This window comes from Toxoplasma gondii, chromosome VIIb (assembly GCF_000006565.2).
Source record: "Toxoplasma gondii ME49 chromosome VIIb, whole genome shotgun sequence".
Classification (NCBI taxonomy): domain Eukaryota; phylum Apicomplexa; class Conoidasida; order Eucoccidiorida; family Sarcocystidae; genus Toxoplasma; species Toxoplasma gondii.
In genome coordinates, this window is record NC_031475.1 from 2,690 (window position 1) to 14,694 (window position 12,005).

Sequence of the window (12,005 nt, forward strand, 5' to 3'; positions counted from 1 at the left end):
TTTCTGGGAAGGGTACAAAACATGTATCTGTACTTCTTCGAAGACAGAGGCAGAAGTGGGAATCGCCACGTATGTACTATTGGTCCACTAGCATTTAAGCAAGACGCTGTCGTCACAGCATCGTGAAGTTTTGTTTTTATTCCACCATCAGGCAGAAAAAATGAGAATGGGTTTACCATGCACATGGAAAACAGTAGGAAAAATGTTGTACTGTACACCGATACGCATACAGAAAAAAATGTTCTCCTTTTCCTTTATTCTACGCGGACGCATGTAAATACAATGCTGCCCACGATAACAAGGATCACACGTTGATGATGCTTGTTCTGGTGATTTCTTCATTCATATTTTTTTCATTATGAACTTTTTCACGTCATTCTCCTCCATTTTCTCGCCCAACGCTGGCCGGGGACATCGGCGACGAAGACGAGCCACTGGCAATCAAACAGGCCAGACAGGAAGCGCCGCCCGGTCTCAACCGCTGCTTCACCTACCGGTTCAGCCTATCTTGCCGTCTGGATGTCTCTTCTTTCCGAAAGACTGGTTTCCTCGTGACGATGCTTGGTGCGCCTGACGAAATAAAATGTGACAATACATAAACAGCACTCAGGCTAAGTCCGAGTTAATGAAGCCTTTCCAGTTTAGGTAGACCCACCCAATTACCTATTGTTGTCACGAGAGTCAGGAAATTGGATCACCAGGATTCTCCTTCCGCTCCTCTCCTCACAGAAACATATATGTCAACGGGGTATCAGACGACAGTTTAGGAATGAAAAAGGGTGATCATCCACAATCATCAGCCCGTCGGCCCCACGCATCTAGCATGATGTCCTGTTATGATTTACATGAACACAGTACTTTTTCGGGCATATACATGTAATGGAAAGGGGGAGTGTTTGTTGGGCTATGGTCACCATACGTTGCCGGATTTGTGCGGTTTTGTTGAGCTCAGGATACGGTGTGGCCGATGCATTATCACAAAGAATACGAGATTGCCGTAACCAAAAACGACGGAATTAAGTAAGCTAATTCCATCGTGCCGCGACATTAGGTGCGCGCGCCCTGTTCGTTAGCACGCACATCCATATCTGGTATTCTCCACTGTAATGCGGGAGCCGCGGGCAAACACGCTAGAATCTCATGGATGCCACGTACGTGTCTCGCCCAAGGGTACCAGATGGGGACCCGCATAACACACATCATCCCGTAGCATTCACCGTTTGTAGCCTCTCCAGTGCGTGATCTTCGTGTCGAACCACAGAACGCTCCCGCTTACTCTCTCGTACTTTCTCCTCCTGTACACGAGCAACGACAGCCCAACAGCACTAGGCACTCATCGACAGTGAAGCGTGTCTCATTCTCACATTCAAGGATAATTCTACATACGAAGTTCCAATGCTCCATGTACCAGCCAGCCTGGCATTCCATACGGAAACGTGTGACGCTACCGCACACAGCACGTCGCATATTCAGGAACGAATGCGATCGGAGCTCTGGCTCGAGCAATAGCTATTGAATACGACGTAGCGGACGCGGTCTCTTTTTGACGCAAGCCGAAAGCACGTCACCCCGCAGCATTCATCGTTTGTAGCCTCTCCAGTGTGTGATCTTCGTGTCGAGCCACAGAACGCGCCCTCTTGCTCTCTCGTACTTTTTTTCTTTCTGTACAGAAGAAACGACGCTGCAAAAGCACTAGCAATTGGTACAAACTGACGCACTTGTCACGCGTTCTTGCATACGTTGTCTGTTATACCCCAGCCAAAGGTGCGGCGCCCTCCACGGAACACGTCAAAAATTCATGGGCGAGTGCAATCGGATGGACCACCGGGTACCTCTCTTACCATGGTGGACCTTCAGTATTTTTGTCCCGATCCGGAGACCCCTTATCGCGACGCGTTCATCCTTGGTGGATTCTCCATGGGGCAGTGCTCGCGTTGAACGACAAAATACACCATTTCGTTCTCGCAAACGTCCGAAGGCTGGACATGGACATCGCTACCGCAACAACACGGCTCAACGACACACGATCAAACACTTCTCGCACGTTTCTGCGTGGTGGCGCAGTCTGCCATAGTTGAATGCCTGCCACGCGCTGCCTCTTCATTTTTGTGATCAGTTCATACACTGGGATGTGTGCGGCTATGTACCGAAGAAATGATTTCATTTTGGCTCAGCGGTGCTCCCAACTTGAAGTTGGTGAGGTTTCGATTTGTTTTTTAGAGCACGATACGCTGGCTTGCTTGACGGGCAAGACGCGCCCGTTTGTAAGCGCAGAACCCGGACTAGGACGGTTGCTCTTAATTGTAGCGCATGACGGCTGGTCGCGGAGGTGGTGGCACACAGTGATTCAAGCATAACCACGGTTCGGGAAAAAACGGTGTGCTACATCCAGCAATTACGATCAGGATGAGATGATATTTAAGCCATATACATTCCTCTTGAGAATGAAATGACGCTGGATACCACTATACTTAATGCACTTAACATGATGGTCATGAAGAGCACAATAGAACTTGGATCCGGTAAACAAAGACCTTCAAGATCTAAACCAGTAGTCCAACTCGTAGTATATACTCCCCAGAAAAAGCTTATAAATAATCCTGTGTCAGAGGTGATTACTCCCAGGACTTTTAGCTGTCTTAAGCAGTCCAGTGGGGTGGTGGTGTACAGCAAACATAAAGAACTTGGTTGTCTGATACACAGTCAAGCTCCCGCCCGAGGGGTTCTCTGAGTAATACGTTCACTGCGATTTGCTTGGTTATCTCGCGAATGAAATTAAAACAAAATCCACTGCCATTCGGGCGTCAAAGTGTATGGCTAGATTCTTTTTTTGGACGGTGCTTGGTGTCGCCTCCCTGAGTACCGGTACCCACATTTGTTTACCGCACTTGTGTCGCATCATGACGATGGCATTTCACCTGCAGAGTTGGCATCTGCCTTTTCAGGATCAACTTTATGATGTTCCTGCTCCTCCGGTCAGTGGTGGAACTCGGTTGCTACCTGATCAAAAGCAAACAATGCACCTATGTAACGTTAGCTCGGGTGTTTATTCGCCACCATACAGGTTTCCCCATGTTTCCCATTTTCGACAGTAGGTGTCGTATGAGCCGCACGTTTTTAGGGACACAATAGTAGGCGGAAGAACAGTGCTGTCGAGATTGGTTTCAGTAAGAAAACTTGCTGGGGTGTTAAGAGGTAGCACGTGTTTCCAGAAAACATCAAAAAATGGGACTCTCCCAAGAATATTAGGCAAATGCGCTGACGAGCGTGGGGCTTGTCATGCAATGAAATTTATTTGCGAACGCTTTGGCTGCTGTATGGGTTTGCATACTTCCTCTAGGGAGCAACATCTCATCGTGCAGTTTACCATTACCATATCTTTGAAAGCCTATGCCAGAAAACATCATACTAGCAGAAAGCTGATGCTTGTTTGCGCTGCCCGGGAGACAGATACGGTGCTGTGACAAAACGGAAAACAAGAAAAGATATCTACCAACAGGTAGAGCGATTCAAATCCTTGCGTACTCTCCAAAGCACAGCGCCTGTCATTGGAGGTTTGGTGCAGGAATGTGACTCAAATGACACGCCTTTAGACATGGAATACGAAAAACAATGTCGTACATCATGTCCTGCAACAATCCGTCCCTTGCACACAGGTTGCAGAACAATCCTTGCGCATGACATAATGAGGAGTTATGTTTCTTTTTTTCAAGCTTCATAACGCCAAACATTATCGAGCTTCACGTTCGAATGGACAACCCATCTTCAGCAACCAGAGACACACCCCGCAAATCACGCTATACTCAGAGCTTCAAAGAGGGGAAAATCTCGTGTCACCATAATCACAAAGGGGACTAGTGATAATCTACACCTCGTCCTCCCAAGGACTGCCAAATACTGCTGCCTGTGGTATCATCTGTCCCCGGTTGCCAGTTCATCACCAGGCGACAAAGTGGTACGACGTTGCACATGTTATGGAAAACACAGTGAACTCCTCAGCAACATACTGAAGTAAAAACAAAAATAAAGGCTACATGATGAAATATGCAGTACCTCGCAACGCAAACAGTCATAACTATGAGGGAGCGAGGAAAAGAAACCAACCAAGTGGCACGGTTTCAACTGTGCATTCATGTCATTGTAGCTACTATTCACGTTTACGAGGTCGGGCAAAGCAACGTTACGCACCACGTCAACTAAATAAATTATCGTCGACTCCATGATTCCCTTCCAGATTCTGCAGGACTGAACTACGAAAGGAAACCACGAACTCCTTTAAGCGATATTCAGTGAAAGACACGTTTAATGGTGTGTCATATTTATCGTACTCCCCTGATAAGACCGAATATAGGGTACTGGAGCCCGACTAACTGCGATCGGCGTCTCCTTGCAAACAAATGTATCACATTGAAAGAAACCCATCAAACACAGGGGCATTATTATGTAATGTCAAATAGTCACAAGAAAAAAAGCGAAGAACATCTGTCCCGTGCCCCAGCCACATACAGGGTAGAAGAACCAAACTTCTAGTTGCTCGTCGGGTATGTTTCAACCTAACTACCTCCCGGTTCATGGGCAGCGAGAGAGCGAGCCATAAAAAAAATTGATTCCTTCATCTGCCTGCAACGGCTACTGCTCCTCTTGGCTTTCATGTGACTGGAAATCCTTGGCAGGTTCGCCACTGTCCGGAGCAGTCTGAGTTCTGTAATAGACAGGGCAGTCGTAGGAAACATCGCATGAGTGCAGCTAACACACCAGAAACAACGAATGACGATCCACCACTCTGGACGGCAGCGCAGGGCACCCGTTTTCCTGCGCACTGACGCCCGTGACCCCCCCCCTTGCCGTTTTGGACGCATCACTTATATGTGCCCTTGCATGTCCCCCTTGTGTGGATAGGTTGAGCATGGGCCCACGATAATACTACGCCCCGAGGACAACCACCACCGGCACAATGGAACGTGTCCCCGACAGGTTCCCTCCGGACGTCTTCTGCACCCTTCACGTGAACGATTTGGGCGGTTAAACGTTGCATCTTGCACTGTCATCGCTCATAATACTCGACATATCAGTGATCCACGACGTCTACATGATTTCAGCTCATGTACGTGGCTCGAAACGGCACCCAGCTACTACGTTGCCCGAACATTTGCGAATCACCAGTCGGCACTTACGCAGAACTATGGTTTGCCTTTGAGCATCTTGAGTCACTGTTTTTTGTCAAATACTCTAAAACCCACAAGTGATGACGACATTCTCAGCCACCATCCATCAAACAAGTACAATGTCCCCTACACTGTTTTTCGTTTTCCTGCTACCTCGGAATGCCCGGTACTACGCACAAATATCCCTGTTCACCAGCACGTCTCACAGCTGTTCCACCCGCGCTTCCACATATATGTGGGATTTCCAACATGAAGTTAGCTGTCCGTAGATAACGAAAACCAACGACACACTCAACGTGTCACACGATCGCGAAAGGCCTCATGTATGCATATCGCTTCACGAGGAGTCACTATACTACTGGAAGATCTTTGCAGGTAACGGTATGGAGTTGCCATAACATCAGACCTGTCTGCAGCGTACATCTGCCAGTTGAAGGTTATCCTGAAAGGCATTGTTGTATCACACATGCACCCCTGCCTGCCAGCTAACATTTTCCGAGACTGCTCAGATTGTAGCAACGAATGTTTTTGCTTGTCACCATCTACCTCTACTTAAACTCTCTACGCGACGATAGAGTCAAGACGCTTTGGGGGCTTCCTCCATTTGTTCCCTTCAATGGTGGAAACGAACGACCACTGAGACGAAGTATACAAACATTGTAATGCGTTGGTTTAGGGTTCCTCATACATGCACCACCTGAAAGCTCCATTCGCCTATCCACTGCTCTGTTGCCATCCCGAAGGCGAGAGTTGCGAGACTAACACCAACACTGCGGCGACTGATTGTGATGTTCCAACAGTTTCATAATTCTGCCTCGACATTTCGTGCTCTCTTGGGGTGCGTAATCGGGTTGCTAGCGCGGTAGACACAATTGCTCATTCCGCCCTAGAAATTTCCATACACCTGATCCACTGTCGGCAGCATCTCACCAACAGCTTTTCGCGACCCTGAGTGTGCTTACGCGTCCTACAGAAGAAACAAAAAGAACTGCACATTTCCCAGTCATCAAATAAAACGAAAAACCCCAAGTATATGATTCCATCGCTGGATAGACCATCTTCTAACAGTCGCAAGTTCCGCATCGGTTCAGGCCAGCGCTTACGGAATGCGATGATTCTCCACTCGAAAAAAAGATTCATCTCGAGCCTCTGTGGTATCACATGCACCGCTCAGTACAGTCCCGCCTGCTACACGCAGTCCCAGCGAAATGCGTGACTCGCCTTGTTTCCGCGCAATACTTGCTAGTGTTTGTGGTGTGATGGCGCAACAACCGAAATGACATCTGAACACCTCACGATTCCAAAGCTTCCCTTCACGGTGCACTGGATATTTGACACCTCCCCCCATGCGCATCACACTCCCATGGTGCTGCTAACGACACGCAAATTTGTCACCGGCTCGCGTTACGCAGCGAAGTCAACCACATCCTTGCGTGAACGGCAACTGCAAGACAAATTTATCCCCGTCAGCTATTTACCTGTTGTGAACCAACTGAGCCATCAAACTACATCGACTTTAACGCCAAAAGCGCGGTGGCTGACACGTGTCTGACGCAGTGACGTGGTGTCGTGCTTCAGGTCTGTCACCCTGCACTGTAAAGCCGGAGCACGATTTTTCCAGCTTCCTATCCCCACTTTGGAATCAACATCAGATCTCTCGCAACCTACATCCTCAGGCTGAGCATGGAAACGATAGAGCAGGGGAGACAGCAACGGCGTGAAGACGCCCGCATCTTTTTAAAAGCGTTCCCAACTTGTCAGGAATTACTGACGTCGATGTAAGATCGCCTTCAATCACATTGCCTCACCAGCAGTGTTTCCCCGCGCTGCAAAAACATTACATCGACCAACCTACCGTTGAGAGGGGAAACATCACCACAGGCCACATCTCTGCCGCTACTCTCACAGCACAATCCCCTTCCTCGCAACGACCCTCGAGTAGATATGGCAAGCCGCATTCCGCTGCAAGGCTTCTCGCTCCCGTATCAAGGCATGAGCTCAATAATACGGTTAACACGCCACACCGTGTTATCCCGTCGTCATCGTCACCTATCTATCGTCATCCTCATACCACGATTTAACAGTGTCGAGCACTCTGTCCGCCGTGCTTAGGGTGACAATTAAAAAACGCCTAACGCGTGCGTCCTAGCGGCGCCTGAAGTACTCCGCGATGAGCCTCGGATCACATACGAATTGAAAGCCTCGCAGAACCAGATACTAAGCGGTCACACTGGCTGCACATCCACATGCACTTGAAACCCTTCAAAACTTTTACGCTGCCGGCGCCGCAACTTCTACGCCCGGCTCCAAAATGTACTTGCTACAAACGCAGTCACCCACAATTCCTTGCCACAAACGTGCTCCGAGCCTTCTCCACACTGTTGACTTCTGTAGCGACACGGAGTTACCCGGTACAACCGACGGCTCCCGCCACGCAGCTGCAGCACGACGGCGGTCGAGGTGCACACGAAGTAGATCTGCGAAGTCGTTGTGGGATGCAATACCACTGTCAACGAGCGGCGACAGGATCCACTGCCATGCCACTTCTTAACCCGCGCAGTTCCTCTTCAGCCAATTCCACGAGCAAACACCCGGTCCCACCAAAAGCAACGACCTGCTGTTGCCTAACTCCTGTCGCGTATGCGAGACCCCAATATCGTGCACGAACGCGTCACTCATTTACCCTCGCCTTCACAGACACCGCTTATTCAACAATTGCGCACAAACCTCCGACGTCTCCCTACATCCTGTGAAGCAAGGCGGGAATTCACCACAAGAGCTCAGTCTCCAGTAAGAAGTGTTCACACCCATTTTCGACTGCACGTGCTCCCTGCGAAAACGGGAGGGTGCCCGACGGCCCCTGCTCATTAACGCCTCGAAACGCGTCAGCCATGTCAACACACGGTACATGGTACCCAGCCCGCGTACACCAGCCCGCGTACACTTCTTCCGGGCTTGCCAGACACGATCGCTGTCGTCAGGATCAGGAAGTACCCCAAGGACATCTCTGTACTCCTGAAAACCAGGTTTGTGCGCAGAATTGCTCAGGAAACTTTGCAGGCACACGAAAGACTGTCACAGTCACCAACGGATGAATAGCAGGGAGGATGCGACAGACCGAAGAGGAAGGACGTCACGCAGCACTTTCGTTCCGGCCCTTGCACGACCACACCCTTCAACAAGCAGGAACAACAAGAACAGTTGCTGCGCCGATGAAAAAAGGCGCCACATACCACTGAATGACCGGAACGTGTAGCACGTTCTCTTCCACATACAGTTGTATGAGCATCTGGCTCGACTGTTCTGTAAACGTGAGGATCCTCAAGTCGCGCAACCCAGACGCTCCCATTCCGACACAACACGCTAGCGGTGGCTAAGTCCCACGGAGACGGAGACACCTGACATCACGGGAACGTTCCGTCGACACCACGACCTCACAACAAGCATCGCCCGCTCCATTACATTCCTATAGCTTCCCCCTCATGGGAAACGCCTCAACTGAATAACGTGTGACATATGCGTACAATTATGCACCAGTGCCGACGTCACGAGTCCGCCTTGCCACCCAACCACCTGACCCAGGACCCCCGACAATCAGCACGTGATCAGGGTCCACGCCGCACATCCAGTCGCGCATTGTACGTGTGATTGTGGCAAATGCACACAGACACATTCCTATTGTTGGTCCATTTTACGCACAACTCGCCCGCGCTCCCAAACACCTCTCTCGAATTTCGGCGTCAACATCGAATTCCTGACCACCTACCGACGGCGGCTGAAACGTGCAAACCGACACCAGGTGACGGGGCACAGTGTGAAGACACCCAGCTCCGTCTGAGAAAAGCAAAACCAATCGCGCTGTTCTGGCGCCGGAGTGTTCCCTCAGCTCCTGCGAGGCACTCGTTACTAGAGACGAATATCATCGGACTCCCCCACACTTCACATCAGCACACGTTCACAACCACACAGACATCACCTCACACCACACCCCTGCCGATTTCCGTCGACACCACGATCTCACACAAACCCAATCTCGCTCCATCACATTCCTACAGCTTCCCCCCTCAAGCGAAACGCCTCCACTGAAATAACACAAGCAATATCCGTAGAAGCCAGCACTACCGACATCGCCAGCAACCCACCTGGGCACCCATCCACACGCACCAGGACCCCCCACGATCAGCACGTGATCAGGGTCCACGCCGCACATCCAGCCGCGCAGCGTACGTCTGATTGTGGTAAATGGACGCAGACACATTCTTATTGTTGGTTCACTTTACGCACAACTCGCCCGCGCTCCCAAACACTTCTCGAATTTAGGCGTCAACAGTGAATTCCTGGCCACCTACTGACGGCGACTGAATACCGATAAAACGAAACCATGTGACGGGGCACACTGTGAGCACATCCAGCTCTGTGTGACAAACAACAAAAGCGGTCCTGCTTGTCTGCCGTCGGCGTCTCGCCCCAGCTCCCTGTAGGCACTGGGTGCTGCTAGAAACATGTTCCAACGCGCTCCCCCACACTTGACGTCACGTTACATACTCTCAACCACACACACATCACCTCACGCCACACATCTGTCATTCTCCCCAGAATCTCATTCCGACACAACATGCTAGCGGTGGCGAAGTCCCACGGAGACGGAGACACCTAACATCACGGGAACGTTCCGTCGACACCACAACCTCACAGCAAGCATCGCCCGCTCCATTACATTCCCATAGCTTCCCCCTCACGCGAAACGCCTCAACTCAATAACGCGTGACATCTGCGCACACGAAGCCACCGGTGACGACATCGCCAGCAACCCACCTGGGCACCCATCCACACGCACCAGGACCCCCCACGATCAGCACGTGATCAGGGTCCACGCCGCACATCCAGCCGCGCAGCGTACGTCTGATTGTGGTAAATGGACGCAGACACATTCTTATGGTTGGTCCAGTATACGCACAACTCGCCCACGGTTCCAAACACCTCTCGAATTTAGGCGTCAACAGCGAAGACGAAACAACTTACCGACGGCCGCTGAAATGAGCAAACCGAAACCAAATGACGGGGCACACTGTGAGCACATCCAGCTCTGTGTGACAAACAACAAAAGCGGTCCTGCTTGTCTGCCGTCGGCGTCTCGCCCCAGCTCCCTGTAGGCACTGGGTGCTGCTAGAAACATGTTCCAACGCGCTCCCCCACACTTGACGTCACGTTACATACTCTCAACCACACACACATCACCTCACGCCACACATCTGTCATTCTCCCCAGAATCTCATTCCGACACAACATGCTAGCGGTGGCGAAGTCCCACGGAGACGGAGACACCTAACATCACGGGAACGTTCCGTCGACACCACGACCTCACAGCAAGCATTGCTCGCTCCATTACATTCCTATAGCTTCCCCCTCACGCGAAACGCCTCAACTGAATAACGTGTGACATATGCGCACATGAAGCCACCGGTGACGACATCGCCAGCAAAGCGCCTCGGCATCCATCCACCTGCACAAGGATCCCCAACGATCAACATATGGTCAGGGACCACGTCGCACAGCCAGTTTCGCAGACACATTCCTATCGTCGGAGCATTTTACGCACAACTCGCCCACGCTCCCAAACAACTCTCTCGAATATTGCCGCCAACACCGCAGCCCTGACCACCTACCGACGGTGGCTGAATACGAGTGAAATGGAACCAGGTGACGGGGCACACTGTGAGCACATCCAGCTCTGTGTGACAAATAACAAAAGCGGTCCTGCTTGTCTGCCGTCGGCGTCTCGCCCCAGCTCCCTGTAGGCACTGGGTGCTGGTAGAAGCATGTTCCAACGCGCTCCCCCACACTTGACGTCACGTTACATACTCTCAACCACACACACATCACCTCACGCCACACATCTGTCATTCTCCCCAGAATCTCATTCCGACACAACATGCTAGCGGTGGCGAAGTCCCACGGAGACGGAGACACCTAACATCACGGGAACGTTCCGTCGACACCACGACCTCACAACAAGCATCGCCCGCTCCATTACATTCCTATAGCTTCCCCCTCATGGGAAACGCCTCAACTGAATAACGTGTGACATATGCGTACAATTATGCACCAGTGCCGACGTCACGAGTCCGCCTTGCCACCCAACCACCTGCCCCAGGACCCCCGACAATCAGCACGTGATCAGGGTCCACGCCGCACATCCAGTCGCGCAGTGTACGTGTGATTGTGGCAAATGCACACAGACACATTCCTATTGTTGGTCCATTTTACGCACAACTCGCCCGCGCTCCCAAACACCTCTTTCGCATTTCGGCGTCAACATCGAATTTCACCTACCAGCGGGAGCTGAACACAGAAACGACAGCACCGCAGAACACAATGCAGCTCACAGAATAGACACCCAGCTCCGTCTGAGAAAATACACTACCCACCACGATGCTCTGGCGTCGACGTGTCGCCTCTCCTCCCTCTAGGAACTCGCTTCCAGAAACGGATTCCAACGCGCTTGCCCAGACTTGACACCCGTGAACATGCTGCCTAGCGGACACATATCACCCAACGCTACAACGCTGTGGCTGTCCCGACGGCAGTTTCCTGCCTCTCACTATCCGTGGAGTAGGTGCACGAAGCCGCTTTGGGATGCAGCACCACTGTCAACGAGCGGCGACAGGATCCACTGCCATGCCACTCCTTACACCCGCGCAGTTCCTCTTCAGCCAATTCCACGAGCAAACACCCGGTCCCACCAAAAGCAACGACCTGCTGTTGCCTAACTCCTGTCGCGTATGCGAGACCCCGATATCGTGCACGAACGCGTCACTCATTTACCCTCGCCTTCACAGA

At 51.3% G+C, this 12,005-nt stretch overlaps 2 protein-coding genes across 2 annotated transcripts; both read right to left on the reverse strand.

Annotated features, from left to right (window-relative positions):
• Positions 1-4,553: 4,553 nt before the first annotated feature.
• On the reverse strand, positions 4,554-6,519 carry TGME49_264260 (hypothetical protein; the record flags this gene model as incomplete). The annotated part of the gene is made up of 3 exons (XM_018781363.1): positions 4,554-4,702; positions 6,128-6,132; positions 6,269-6,519. The coding sequence occupies 3 exons, from the start codon at positions 6,517-6,519 to the stop codon at positions 4,554-4,556; spliced, it is 405 nt and encodes a 134-aa protein (XP_018637198.1).
• A 146-nt stretch (positions 6,520-6,665) lies between these two features.
• On the reverse strand, positions 6,666-10,096 carry TGME49_264250 (hypothetical protein; the record flags this gene model as incomplete). Its single annotated transcript, XM_018781362.1, has 4 exons — positions 6,666-6,842; positions 8,932-8,999; positions 9,330-9,394; positions 9,981-10,096. 4 exons carry the CDS (start codon positions 10,094-10,096, stop codon positions 6,666-6,668), a joined length of 426 nt encoding a protein of 141 aa, XP_018637197.1.
• Positions 10,097-12,005: the final 1,909 nt, after the last annotated feature.